At 38.2% G+C, this 15,351-nt stretch overlaps 1 protein-coding gene across 10 annotated transcripts in view; it reads right to left on the reverse strand.

The window, feature by feature from the left end:
- Positions 1-1,109: 1,109 nt before the first annotated feature.
- MIER1 (MIER1 transcriptional regulator) overlaps positions 1,110-15,351 on the reverse strand; it is a 55,607-nt gene continuing 41,365 nt past the window's right edge. For all 10 annotated transcript variants that reach the window (XM_043520254.1, XM_038413247.1, XM_038413248.2 and 7 more), the window contains 6 exons: positions 13,965-14,116; positions 12,873-12,954; positions 10,515-10,609; positions 7,999-8,126; positions 7,036-7,175; positions 1,110-4,457 (listed from right to left, as the gene is read on the reverse strand). In XM_043520254.1, coding sequence (XP_043376189.1) covers positions 4,132-4,457; positions 7,036-7,175; positions 7,999-8,126; positions 10,515-10,609; positions 12,873-12,954; positions 13,965-14,116 — 923 coding nt within the window. In that variant the 3' untranslated portion in view covers positions 1,110-4,131. The remainder of the gene's footprint in view (positions 4,458-7,035; positions 7,176-7,998; positions 8,127-10,514; positions 10,610-12,872; positions 12,955-13,964; positions 14,117-15,351) is intronic.

Consider the following 15,351-nt stretch of genomic DNA (forward strand, 5'->3'; position numbering starts at 1 on the left):
TGAGACCAGCCAAGAAGCTTGCAGTGAAACAGGCAGAGTATGTGGAGTGATCAAACAATTCCATTTTATATCCAAGACCCCATGTCAGAGTGGAGCACTTCGCTCGCACTCCAGGCCTCTCCATCTCAATCCCCACTTCTTCCACCTTCCCATATAGGTCACTCACCATCTTCCCTGCTGATTTTCCCCAGGGAAAATGGGGCCATAATCAGGCACAGAGACAACAGTGGTTGGCAGGGCTTCCCTAGCATGGCCATATTGGTCCTCCAAAGCCATGATCAGCAGCGCTATGAGAACCCTTAATGTTCAGATAACTAAGTGCAGACACACTTCTGCCTGGCGTTTCAAGGCAGGAGACATTAGACACTGGGCTCCCTGCACCTCAGTTGAGCTGATAGGCTAAGATGAAGGTGGGAAAAGCAGTTCCTCTGGGCTAAGGCATCTGTACTTGATACCTCCATCATGAAGGGAAATCTTGGTGGGGAGCCCTTAGTATGCCAATGCCTTGGTGCATAGACCCTGCTCACCCTGTGCTGCTGTATGGTAACCAAAGCTGAAAACAGTTCTCTTTAGAGCCAAGGCCCCTCACCCCCAACCCCAGGTTCCCCTGCACATAAACCTGTTCCTCCTCCATCCGTCACTAAATCTCTCACCCCTCAAAGCCCCACCAACTTGTCCCTCCCACATTTCTCTCAGAGCCCACCCCTCACAGCCCTGCTTGGCTCTCCACGGTCGCTGAAGGAACTAGCGAGTCAGGAAAGGAGGAGGCATTGGGAAAGAAGTAGCTGAAGTAACTGGACGGGTCTGTTAGTTCACAGCATAGCCCAATTAGATAATCACAAATTAGGGAAATAACTGAGTATGAGAGAAGTTTGGAGAAAATTCAGTTGTTCACAGAAGTTAGTCTAAAATTTGGAGACTAAACTCAGTAATTAAACTGGAAAACAAAAGGGAATTTCACTTTTGGTAAATCACAATATTCACTCTGGAGTTGCTACCAACTCCCCTATAAGACATAACTATATATTTGCATATCCTTCAGAATTATTCACTCAATTAAAATTTCTGCTCTGAATTTAGGAACCTCAATAAATTGTATACAAAGACAATCCATTAAAAAAATATTTTAATAAGCTTTTCCAGAATTGCAGACAGGGAATGGGGAAAGGACAAGGGAATTACTAACAGTGCAAAATTACTATGTGTGAAAAAAAAAAAAAAGTATAAAAACTAATCTGTAAATTTTTAATTTTTTTTTTTTCAAAATATCACTTTAAATCTTTTATAAAGCCCAACAAAGGTTAGTTCTGTTGAACTGAATTTTTGATTCAGGCTGCACTCTTAAAGCACTTCATGAACCAGGACACCTGATCCAGCTGGATACATCATGACAGTGCTTGAAAAATATACTAAGTGTTACACATAAGTTGCTGTCTTTTCAATGCAGTTTGGAAGCTGGTTCAAATATTCCTCGGTTCCAAACTGTGCTGAATGTTTCTGAAATGAATCAAAGTTACTATATTACTAGAATTTTAAATAGGACTAGTAGTGCAATGACTTGTCAAATTATAGTGGCTGCATTTTGAAGAACATGAACCAAATATTGTATAAAACACCTGCATAAAACAAAATGCAAATTATAATTAAATACTTCTTTAAGAATAGCTGAGCATTACATATTATATGATTATGGAATGTCAGATCTCTTTAGGCATACCATAAAAAGATTAAAAACAAATCAACATTTCTGAAAATGTACACAGTGCCATATTTTATACACAAGCCTGAGACAATTTACTTATAAACTCTCCTATAAAAATGTTTTCGCAAGTATTTCCACTTGCAAACAAAAATGCATACAAATAATAAATTGAAAATAGGATTCTGATTAAAGAGAAAGATTTTTAGAAGCACTGCACTACCTTCGTTCTAATACTTTCTACATACCACCTCTGATGCTTTGGATTTCTGTTAAACCAAATTTTAAAATTGACAATGACCTCCTCCTAAAACAATCACTCCACAAGATTAATGCAGGCCATAAATTAAACACTCTCTTGATTATGTCTCTCTGTATAAACTGCTATCTAGTTTTAGTTAGATTAATGTCAATGCCCTAATGTCAGCTGAACTAGTTAAAACAGATCACCTAAAATGTCTGAGAAAAATGGGCTAATTTCACACTCAGCATAACTAATTAAGTCAATGGAGTTACACAGGTCTGAATTTGGCTCAGCATATCTAACTCTGCCTCATGATCATTTGTGAAAAGCAAAAACTGGTGGGGGGGGAAATTGTGTTTTTGTAAGTCAATGTGATAATCAAATTGGTTTGAAACCACATGACCATAATTTTCAAAGTAAAGCTCTGAAGACACGTATATAAATTTCTGAAGACCCGCAGAAATAACCAAGTTAAAAAAAGGTAACAGTATATTTGTAAAACCACAGATGTAGAAGACAACAGTTTATAAATTAGACAATCAGGGCAGTGTTTCCTGTGGGTTTCTTTATACTATTTTGTGAAGCTGTGGCTAAAAAGCACTGGTACTGTAAACTTTCTACTTCACAGACATAACCCCCCACCTCAACAAAATTTCAAATATTTATTGGGAAAGCTACAAAGAACAGATTTAGCATCTCCTTCCCTTGATAAGGGTTTTCCTTTCTAGCACCATTTCTTAAAAACAGATACCAACACTTACTATTGCCTCTTACATATGTACATGTATGTATGTTTACATACATGCTGTGCTAACTATGTACATAGATGCTGCTTCTGCACCTGTTGAAGTAGTCAATAATATGATTCCCAACATTTCAACAGAGATGCAAGATCAGGCCCACAGTTACCAGCTGTGCATTAAATTCCTAACTTATGCAACCAGAGTCACTTGACCCATTTCCTATCCCTTCTGTGGTCACTGAAATGCACAGGATTATTAAAAATCATGAATAATCTAATACCTGAATTTGGCTAATGAATTTTTAGCCTATTTAAGGATTTGGCTCAAATTAAGCTTTTGTCTGACCTTAAAAATAAAATTTGAAAATGTATAATAAAAGCAAGAAAGTTTGTGCAATAAAAGCATCATGCTTAATTCCAAAATTTCTCAAAATCACTATTTGTCCTTAGACAGAAATTTGAGAAGTCAGATTCTCAATTATGTGACTGCTTTAACCATCCTATTTTAACCTTTAACAATTTTAATGTTTACAGTTTTCTGAGAAGAAAATATGACTTGGTAATAACTACATAAACACTTAAAATTTGTTTTTAGTATGTTTTTTGTTTTTTAAGACAAAGACTTTAGTAAAATAAAAATGAAGCTGACATTAGACTCAGAATATCTATTTTCTCATAAAAGTTTAACAATTGTACAAGTTAAGAAAATTATACAAGCTTTTGTTTAAGAAAGGACAGCTCAATCAAGACATAAGTACTGTAAAAATCTTTCAAAGGCTACAAAGAAATCTGGAAAAATACAGAACGTATTTCTTTAGCCCAGATAAGAATATGGAAGACATCATTGATGTCAACAATTTTACATATACAAACCTGACTTGGTTTATTTTTTAAAAACTTCTATATATAAAAATAATCATGCTCATAACTTTCAGGATTCATAGGAGTTCCTTAATTGTATACCACTTCTCTTCATCTAGACTGAAAATCTCTACACCTGCTCCTCCACTGTGTCTTGGAATTATAATTTCATATTAACTACTAGTGACAATTTGAAATTTGAATCAGCTCTCCTCTTTAAAAAAAATGTAATTTGTACAGTAGAACTAAATCTACAAACAATTTGAAGAATGTGTATAAGAGAAATTTCCTTTATAAATTAATCAGGAAATGTGTTTACCATATAAAACAAGTTTATGGATTCATTTCTCAAACACCCTAAAATACCTAAATACTGCCAGAATAGTAATAGCCCATAGTTCTGTGAAATAAAATATTCCAGTTCTGCATTTCAGGTCTGAAAAAACAGAACTTCAGAGCCAACTCAAAGGTGAAAGAAAAATCTCAGATTGCTTCAAGGAGTTTGATTTTGTAAGGTAACCCATCAACCCTGAAAATTTTAGGCACCCCAGAATTTACTCCAAGGAATAAAATCAGTTCCCATATTCAATCCTCCAAAGTCTCTAATTCTTCAAACTTCCCATGTGATATTGCTTCTTGAAAATACTCTGATGAACCTGGACTTTCTTTTCCATTGCTGTTGATTCTTCTCCTCTTTGCAGGTCTTTCATTTTTTTCTTCAAAATCATTTTCATTTCTTGCAGCTGAATGAGCAAGTTTAGGGTCAATGGAAAGGTTTTCAGTTTCATATCCATTTGTGTCCAGATCTGCGTGAAGTGTTTTCTTACCACCTGTAGGTCCATTCACATGCAATCCTTCAATTTTTACTTCATCTTTACTCGATATCTCACCTGGACCATTAGTGGATACACCTGCATTACAGAAGAAATATGAACTAGATATTTAAGCAATTTCTATCAATACAGTAGACCCTTAGGTCCATAAAACCAAAAAGCCAATCTTCGGTATAAGTATCTTCATCATGTGACATCTCAAATTTACTGCCATTCCGAGAGATCCATCCCTGAAGCTATGGAAAGCTGTTGCTCTGATCCAGACATCATAACATACTATAGAATACAGCAGTACCACAGTTTTGCTGGATAATCGAACTACAGCTTTTACAGTCAATCTAGTTAGGATACATATGCCTAAGGTACCATAGATTTCTCAGTCCTATTATAAGGTTCATGCCTATATCAACTTGAAGAGTTAACTGAATAGTTTTCCACCAGGCAACAGCACCCATTCTAAAGCACAAGGAAACTCCTTCCTCAAAAACCCAAATTGTTACTTTATTTAACTAGTATAAGTGAAAGCAATAAATGGAAACTGATCCACCATGAAGACAGCGTCAAGTTTCTGTGTCTAAGCTACAGTGACTGGCAGTTGAGAAAAATATACTCCTAACCCAGCCTGGAGGTTTGACAGACTTTCAGTTCCATCTCACGTGCAATAAAGGAGCTGTTTCTTTTCCACGATCCTACTGTAATTTTCCTCTCTACACCTCAACATTACTTAGCAAGAGATGATTGATAGCTTGTGTTCTTTAACTTTCAAAGTTGCTCAATGCATTCTTTTTAAGGTATTAGAAAATGTTAAATGTTTGTCATTGATACTCCTTGATTAAAAATGATCTAATTAAAATGCTCTTCTATACTGAAGAGTGCCTAACAATGAGAGCGTGGGGTTTCATGTTTATTGTGTCCCATGGAGTTCCAAATCAAACAGGCGCAGTTTACAAATAATTTTCCCCCCCCTAATTGCCAGCCTTGAAACTTCAACTTGAACTCTAGGAATCGAACCGGATTCTTCTTTTCTTTCACAGCACCCTGGTAACAGAGGTTCTGAGGGCCAAACTATGCCCTCAGATGCTGGGTGCAACATATTTTCTCCAAATTATGTCTTCAGTAACATCAATTAAAACCTCCGTCTTCACTGAGTTTGACTGGCCCCGGATTTGAAGTTAGTAAATATTTCTGTTGATGCACCATGATGAACAGAAGCCAGCTCCCTCAGATAGTTGTACTGGCTCAGCAGGGTTAACAAGAGCACAAGCTGATTTCTGTTTGTAACCTCAGCAGATATGACTGCCACATGGGGGGAGAGGATCTGTGAAGTAACAAGGTGCCAATCTCACATATTTTAAAGATTTAGAGCTGCACATTAAATTCTTCCTCCTCTGAAGAAATGCTGCTTACTTCAATTTGCAGGCGAGTTAAAAATCAAACCTACAAACAACCAGAGCTGCTTAATTTCTACTTTTATTCTGCCTTAAAAAAAGGTTCTTTCCTTATGCAAATGAAATTTGTCTGGGAAAAGTGAGAAGCTTTTTCCAACAAAATCATCAAAAATAAAATACTCACATCTCGATATATGACAGGATCTAGGGCGCCAGCAGAGTTCATAAACTCTGTAGTCATACACAAAAACATCTATCTAAATAATTGTCTGAAACTGAACAGTTCTACAGTATTCTGTATATAAATGTCTAAAATACATCTTCTCTGTTTAACTGTTACTTGTTAAAAGTTCATCCACTGAGCTCAGTCATATTCATTATGCATATGTGAATAGGAGTTCTGCAAATTTTAATCTTACAGGACTTCTTGTCATCAAACTGTAAAGCCTTGAATTTGACTGATTCAACTTTGTAACAGGAGATGTCACGTTTAGGAATCAAATAATAGCATATGCATCAGGAGAATTTAAATCCTTTCAGTGCTAGCTCACAAGTACAGCTAACCTCTGGAATGTTACCAATATATACAGCAACTGCGTGCGTCTCTACCTTCCCATCCAACCTCCTGTGCAGCATGTTGGTCAACTTAAGGCTTCCCTCCTGATTCAATGGTCAATATGATTTGGCCTCCTGCACACACATCTTCCTTCCTCCTGCTGGTGCCTTCACTTCCAAACATTTGGAGAGGACTATTCCATCTCCTCCTCCACCCTCAGCTGTCTTCCCTTTGGACATCTGTCTATAACCCTCTTCCTCTTGCTGCTGCCAGCTCTCCAACACCCAAATCCTGGTAAGTACAGCAGATTAGTTAACTCTGCTTCTGATGCGTCACCTGAAACAAGCTCTGGAGAAGCATTAACTTGTAACATCCATTGACTTTAAAGTCAATGGAACTACTTAGTTAAGTACCTGCACAGATGCAGGTAGGACTGAATCTGAAAAGGCTAAAACACTGAAGAGGAAGAAAAGTAAACTTGCCAAACGTTTTGTATTGAAATTTATGTGCAAATAATGGTCTTTTAATTTTGTAATTTACTGCTGATACCTTGCCAGAAAGATGCCTGGAAAGAAGATATTTCAAGGGTTCTCTCTATGCCCATTAAAAAAATTCCTTTTACAACTTTTCAGCCCATTTCCAAGATTGCTATGATGTGGCAACTTCTTTGATAAGTGAGGAAGATGGGGGTGAAAAAACAGTGTTTACTTACCATTTTGATTACTGCTGCTAGTTGTGCTGTCCTCCCTCTCAGACTGGCTGGTGCTGCTGTTGGAGGTTGTAGGGGGTGGGGACGGAGCTCGACTGGAAGCAGCACTTTCGCTTTCATCTAAAAGACGGTCCATGTAATCCCTAAAAATGAACACCACATTCAGCATTGGCTTAGCTTTTTAGAAGTTGGTTGTATGTGTAATATATTGTGTACACACACACACACACACACACACACCTTTTTTATATCTCCTTCAAGTATTTAGATGGTACTTTATACTAATTTTGATCCTCCTGTTATTTGTCCATGGGAAATAAGGGGCCATGTATAACCTTGTGTACAGGGAGTCCCTGATGGGAGGCTGGCATACAGGGGAGAGAATACTGAGGAATGCAAGGAGCTCCTGGCAGTGTGCAAAATGTGCTCAACATACAGAAGCAACATGAAGTGCAACCATCTAGTCAAATGCTGAAAATAGTTACCTGCAAACATTTAAATGTGAACAAACAGGCTTTGCCTGTGTGTGCATACTATTTTTTCTCTGAATATTCAGGTGAACAAGTTTATTGGCATGAATGTTTGCCAAAACAACAAGTTTGAAGAAACTACTGCAGAATACTTGCAGAAAGCCAAATTAAAATTTGTGATTGTGATGTATTTGCATAAAACATCCATCAGTGAATATAGCTATAGAAATTGTGATCTGTTCAGACAATGCACAATCAGAAAACAGGCTAAATTAAATTAATTGTTCAATGTAAATAGTTAGCCTTAATACTAACAGGTGTTCTATTTTAGCAATTACACTACATGGAACTGATTGCATCTCTTCCCCCTTGGCCACTGTCCTACTGGAAACTGAAATTATGGAGTAATGAAATTCTTACTCTATTTTAGAAGAGAGCAATATTAAGAAAAGACTAGAAATCTGACATGTACGTAAGAAAAAATAGCACAGCTTACGTTACACCAGGATGAAGATTGTATTTCTTTTTCCCAAATCGGGTCTGCTGTGCAAAGAAGTCATACCGCTCTGATTTTTTCCACATGTAATAAAATGCTACACACTCGCCAACTGATCTGGTTCGTACCTGTGAAAAAGGTGGCACACAAAATATTGATGAATCCAAATGTATTTCTGCTAGAGACCATGAGACACATTATACTTCGAGAGATTCTGCTTGCCCAGAGCAGAGACTCAAAGCATACTATGAATGATTCCCTTAAGATTTTTCATCTTAATGTGATGAGTAACAGGGTGACATGATAAAGGTATATAAAGTAATAAATGGTATAGAGAAGGTAGTTGGAGAACGTTTGTTCTCCTGGTCTCCGAACACAAGAACAAGGAGAGGTTCAATGAAATTAAAAAGGAGAGAAATTCAAAGCCAATGAAAACCTTTTCACACAGTGTGTAATTAAAAACCGTGTAACTTACTGACACAAGAACTTGTTGAGGCCAAGAAATTAACATGATACACAATGGAATTAGACATTTATATGGATATCAAAAATACCCAGCATTGTTATAGTTCATGAAAAAAGTTTTGGAAGGGATATTTAAACCTCATGTTTCAGGGCTTAAGCTCATCTCTAACTATTAGACATTAGGATGAGAGCTACCAGTATAGGGGTGTGGAAAGCAGATGATCCCACATCTGCCTATAGGAGGGATTTTACACTTTCCTTGGCAGCATCTAGTGCTGGCCACCATTAGACAGGATACCGAATCAAACCAGAGGTCCATCTAGCCCAGTAGGGCAATTCTTTTATACACGTGATATACCTTTTTTAGCATAATTCAGAAATATTCTGGAAGTTACTTTATTAAAGCTAAATGCCAAATCCTGATTTTGATCAATTAAAAAGGAGCAAGTTAAACCGGGAAGGCGGGCTTCCCAAGCATATGCCTTTGTATTCAAACATTAATTCACAATGGGAGAAAATTCCTGTGCATGTCCATATCCACACGTTTCAATGACTAGTTTAGCTCAAGAAAACACAAGCAGCAAGGGTTCAGGTGGAACTGGACACACCATGAGCAAAATCATGGCATACTACCAGTCATGCAACTATCATGCAAATACAGCCTAAGTATCTACGTGGGGAACGAATATTTAACAACGGGCTCTTCCATCTACCAGAGAAAGGTATAACATGATCCAATGGCTGGAAGCTGAAGCTAAACAAATTCAGACCAGAAATAAGGAGTAAATTTTTGACAGTGAGGGTAATTAACTATTGGAACAGTTTACCAAGGGTTGTGGTGGATTCTTCATCATTAACAATTTTTATATCAAGATTGAATGTTTTTCTAAAAGATATACCTCTAGGAATTATTTTGGGGAAGTTCTACTGCCTGCGATATACCAGAAGTCAGATTAGATGATCAAAATGGTCCCTTCTGGCCTTGGCATCTATTTCAAATAGCAGAGTACTTTATTGCAGCACTGAGCTGGAATAAGTCCAGTAGTGACAGGAGGCGTGTGCTGCAGGAAGAGCACTCAAGTGACCAGGGGAAGCATCAGGAGCATGCCAACACAGAGGATGCCTCAAGCCTTGACTCTATTAAAGGGAATGATTTGTGAAGCAGGTTTGATGCCCCTAGGTATGGCAGTGGGAACAACTTTTGGGAACCTGGAGCAGATGATGTAATATGTCAAATGCTCATTTGACTTCACATTTTACACCAGCTGAGGATCTGCCCTAGAGACTGCAGGTGGGGTGGGCAAAAACATACAATGGAAAACTGTAGAAAGCAGATTCTGAAGTTCCCCTTTTATGGGTTTTACATATGCTTTGACTGAGACATCTCTGGACAAAAAGCAAAAACACCATTGCGCCAGTATTCCTGCAGATTGCCAATATGAATTTTTGTTGCATACTATTGGGAGACTCCACCTATATTTTATTTCCCAGTGGATTCTGAAAAAAGCTTTCATTACCTATGAAGGCAACTTATACTTGCCTAGGGCTCTGAACAAAGCATACAGTCAAATCTTGAACTCAACTGCAAAATGTCCAGGTATGTCCAGTGGAGAAACTCAATTATTACAATATGAAAATTCCTATTAACATTCCTGTAACAACCTTGGTTGCAGCATTTCCGAAGATGCCTACCACCCTCTACAGAATCTAAGTCTATTTAACAAGATTATAATACATTCTGACCAGTTAAGCATTAAGTGATATTGACGATAAACTCCTTTTTGTAAACAAACCCATGTAAGGCCTTGTGCAATGAAAACTCGGCATTTCAGAATTGTTTTTCCACATCCCATACAATGCCAGCTAACTCTTGAAGCTAATGAGAACACCCTCCTGTGATAGATCAAGTGAAAGAAGGATATGTATAGTTCAGTGATTAGGGGGGAAAAAAAAAACTGATTTGGAAGGAAGTCAAAAGATATTATTTAATATCTTTTCAGCTACAAAAAAAGTAGGAAAATAATTACTATTTTTAAATCAATCATCCTTACCTTATTTGCCTGAATCAAATGAAAATCCTTTCCATAGGCCTTCAGTCCTTGTTCAAAATTCCTACATTCTTCCTCTGTCCAAACAGCTAACTCTTCTGAAATAAGAAACACAATACAGAAAGCATACTTTAAAGTGACAGTATAATGATAACAAATGGAAACTCAGGATTCTGATACAAAAAAACTCTGTATTTAAGTTTCTTGATCATAAGATGATTAAAGGAGAACACCCTCCAGAAATTCTAACTATTAGTTTTAAAAATCCGAAAGCATCTGTTCCAGTCTGAAAGTGGAAAAGTGACTGTTTGCTAACAGTTGTCAGCAATGGCTCCTCAGCTGATGCTGAGCATCATTTAACTACTGGAACAGATGGGACAAAAACCATTTAAACACAGTCAGGATCACTGATACTAAGGAAATTTTTCAAAACTTAAAAATGAAAAATTTCAAACACAAATACTGGTTCAGTTCCAGTGCTGTGAGCAACACTGAAAGCCCTAGTGTTGACAGCCAGCTGGCTGCTGCTCCCATTTTAAGCACCGTCAGGTTAAAATGGCTGTGCAGTCAATGGGCTGCCTACATTACAGCTACCAATATGATGAACTGGTATTAGAAATGATTGAGAACATTTTGAAAAAAATATTTCTAGCACAGACAGGACCTCATATGAAGAGGGGAGTGCAGGGCCCGGGGCGGAAGTGATGTCACTTCCGGGACCAACTGCACTGGGGGCAGGTAGGGAAGGCAAATAGCCAGATGTGGACCCGCTTACACTCCGCACACTCCCACTGCCAAGGCCCCACTTCAGCAGCGCCACTGATGGGGCCACACCACCCGCCTTCCCGGGGTCGGGAAGGCAGTGCTGTGCACTCTCCCTCCAAGCGCTCCGGGGCATGTGCTCTTCCTCAGGTGGAAGGGGCAGGGCTGGGGGTAGCCTCCCTCGCCAATGGTTCATTCCCCACCCCCCCATGTGGCACTGGCCAATCGTGCTGGCCCATGGGGCCCCTCAAAGCACAAGGCCCGGAGCAGTCACCCCAATTCGCCATCCCCTAGGGACATCTCTGTGAAGAGACATACCACACCTTTATCATGCCTTCCATAATGGTAAGGAAGACAGCAGTATACCTTCTGGACTACCAGCTGAACTGTTTTCAACACCATTCAAGGACAGGTACAGGGAGACACACTGTCACAACCGAGAGAGCAAAAGGTCATTTTACTAATAGAAAAGGACCCTAATTTGGGTGGCAGAGAAGGCAAAACAGATCAACTTGACAAATACCTTTAACTGAAATGAGCAACTGCCAAGAAATATTAGGAGACTTAAGGCTAGGCCTATCTCAGTAAATAGCCATCATGCTTTCCACATCACAGGGTGAGAAACCCTGGCGGCAAAGTTTCCATGACTTTCAGCTAGGATTTCACCCCAGGGTTTGAACAGTTGGTCTCATCTACACAGAGTCACAGATCAACAGGAGGGGTGGTGCAGGGAAGAAAGAAGAGAATCTATGTTTTACTGTGATTTTCTTGTGTAGACAGATCTAGGATTCTAATTTTCTCTGTCATCACCTTCAAAAAAAGAATGCTCAAAAGCGGAGCAGGCAGGGACTGCTAACAGATGAGGGCATAAAGAAAAGAACAGGAAGAACTAATACTAAGACAAAGGGTAAAAAGTTAAACGAATGAAGAGGAAACAACAGACAGAAGGATACAAAGGAAAGATCAGTACAAGGACAGAAAGTGCACAATGCACCCAAAGCACCTTCTAAAGATTTAAGTAAGTTTAGAATCTTTTTCTGTCAACAAGATTTAGGGCCCTGATCTCTTTTTACTTAGAATTTTGAACTCTTGTATACTTCACACACTAACTTTAGTGAATTATATGAAAGTCCGGAGGCATGAATATAGAGAATAAGCCCTCTATAATTCCTACTTTAGTTGGGTGCATTAAAGTTCTAAATTTTAAAACGTTACAAATTAACTAATAAAAATGTTAAGTTTTTATTTATAAACCCTCTTCTTGTGTATTATTGCCTAGGTACTTATCTAGTCATACTATGCCCATCACTTCGTCCTCCAAAATCTCATTTTGGCCCTCAACTTTTAGGAGGCACAGTGTCAAGCTCATCCCTATATGGCTGCATTAGAAGTGAACTCTGAACATGGGGTTAGAGTTCATTAATTCCTGGACTTGAGGAAGAGCGATAATAGTACTACACAATGCTGATGTGAAACCCTGTGGTAATCGGAGATATCTGACAGCAGCAATCAATGCCCAAATTTTAATGATTTTGCCAAATTAAAGGAGGCATGGGATAAAAAAAACACAAGTACATTTAAAATTTTATGTATTCTTACCTCTGGCTGCTTTTACATTAAATCTTAATCTTCTCAATGATTCTTCTGTATCAAAATTGCATTTAACCAATTCATACAATGCCTGCAAAGGTGAAAAACTACAGATTTAATATGCATGACTCCATATACTACTGAATTTGCGTATTGCTACAATGGTTCAATGATCAATTACTTATTCTGAAAAATCTAATTTCTCTAAAAATCCAGTAGAACAAACTATTTTTAAAACAGCAATATAAGTATACAGAGGACTAATGGAGATAAATTAGGTTATACACCTCCTAGATAGCGTATGTATAATACACACTTTTCCCTTCATTTCTTGTTCTAAAATATTATATTGCAGCGTTATGTACTGTAAATAGCTTCCTTGCTCTACCTTAATTTATAGGACAAATTTTTACAACTGATCCCTAAGATACAGAAGCGTGACAACAGGTATCGTCTATGCCTATTCTGTGGCAAGACTCAGAAATGAAATTCTGATATCCCAATAAATGCGCACATATGGTTAGTTACACAAAGAGTAACCAACTTGGGTTGGCAATTTTGTTTTACCATACATCCTAAAGTTTAGGAAGTCTGCAGGACTGGCGATTAGTGCTTTAAGGAATTTATGTACATTTCTTCACAGGTCCAGCCCCTTCTCCCCCCCAAAGATGCATATTAACAAGATTTACATTGTTCTCACATGAGAATTGGACATGTGCGCACATCAAAGGGCTCATCAATGCACACATTTGTCAAGTCCATGTTCTTTTGTTCAGGACAGAAGCAGAATTTGGTTTTAGTTAGTAAAATGCTATAAAAATCTACAACAGGAAGACAGAGACCAGAACGTAGGTCTTTGCAGATAAAAAAATGTTTCTTAATGCACTTAATTTTAAAACTGAATATGCACTGTGTTATTGATTTGGGTTCTTAAATGTTTGCTTTTGTTGGGAACAGTGGGTGGAAGCAATTCAGTTCCTCTGATGGGGATAAGAGAAAAAAGAAGCAATCTCAAAACAGACTTTGAGGTATGGGAGCAGCCAACGTGATAATTACAATAAAACAACACACACTATGGTCACTACAAATTCCAATATGCACCTGTTCATTGTCTTTAATATGTGATCCTTCAGGAATTGCCTCTAGTCCTTTCTCATCTCCTGTTCGCCTGGAGGCTTCATTGAGGAATTCAATCACTTTATCTTCTGTTAAATAATCAGGATTCCACAGCAGCTGGTCATCATTTTCATACACTAAATTAAGAAAAACAGAAACACAAGAGAAGCATATTCTGTAAGACTCCAACTTCTACTCAACCTCAAAGAATTGCAAGTTTAGAACACAAGGACATTCAAAATTACGAACATGATTAATGGGACAATCTGATTGGTCAGAGGACTGAGCATTATATTCATTTATTTATTTATATTCATATATTCAATGTATGGTACTATCAATGCTCTTCCAAATGGTTTCTATGGCTCATTGTTAACTATGTTAGATCATGTACACACACACACACACACACACACTACAGTGCAGTGCTGCAAAATGCATTGTGCATCTAATCAGATTCCCACACATACACAACATCTGTGGAAAAAACGATTCTGCCCTTGAAACTACAAAAATCACAAGATGGCAGAACTGTTTCAAACAGTGAGTCAGCTATCCCTCCAGACTGCGTTTACCTAACCTCCAAAACAAGTCCTTGTGAGTAATTCTTATCTTACTTTGCTGTAAAGATCTATCTACTAAAGATGAGATTAGAAAACTGATTACCATAGTTTCCTTAGAACATTTGGTTCAGTCACACAAACTGAGGTCTTGAAAGCACTGAGGGATGTGTGGACTACTACATGTGAAGTCTTAGCCACTGTGGTTCATGAAAGCCAGCAAAGAGCATCCAGGCCCACTACTGACTGAGAACACCTTTGCTTTGCCTCCTTCAGAGAGGGCAATTTACTAGACAACGCCTACCACTCTAAGTCAAAATGCCTCTTGAAAGCAGCATCTGATGTCACACACCTTGCCAGCTCAGCAGACAGTCAACACACCATTGCCCAGATGACAGGAACAGAGACGCATGTGAGTGAAAACGAACTAGCTCAAGCTTAACTCAAGCAAGGCGAAGATACTGAGAAAAAGAAAAGGAGTACTTGTGACACCTTAGAGACTAACAAATTTATTAGAGCATAAGCTTTCGTGAGCTACAGCTCACTTCATCGGATGCGTCCAAATGCATCCGATGAAGTGAGCTGTAGCTCACGAAAGCTTATGCTCAAATAAACGTGTTAGTCTCTAAGGTGCCACAAGTACTCCTTTTCTTTTTGCGAATACAGACTAACACGGCTGCTACTCTGAAACCTGAGAAAAATAAATATTTTGAGAAGGTAGCTGAGACACTGGCCTCAATGAAGTCTCAAATCTTCGCTCAATAATAGAGGCTGGAAAACAACTGCCTTTATGCATCATGGATAGGTATGAT

The sequence above is a fragment of the Dermochelys coriacea genome, chromosome 8, assembly GCF_009764565.3.
Source record: "Dermochelys coriacea isolate rDerCor1 chromosome 8, rDerCor1.pri.v4, whole genome shotgun sequence".
NCBI classification, from domain to species: Eukaryota; Metazoa; Chordata; order Testudines; family Dermochelyidae; genus Dermochelys; species Dermochelys coriacea.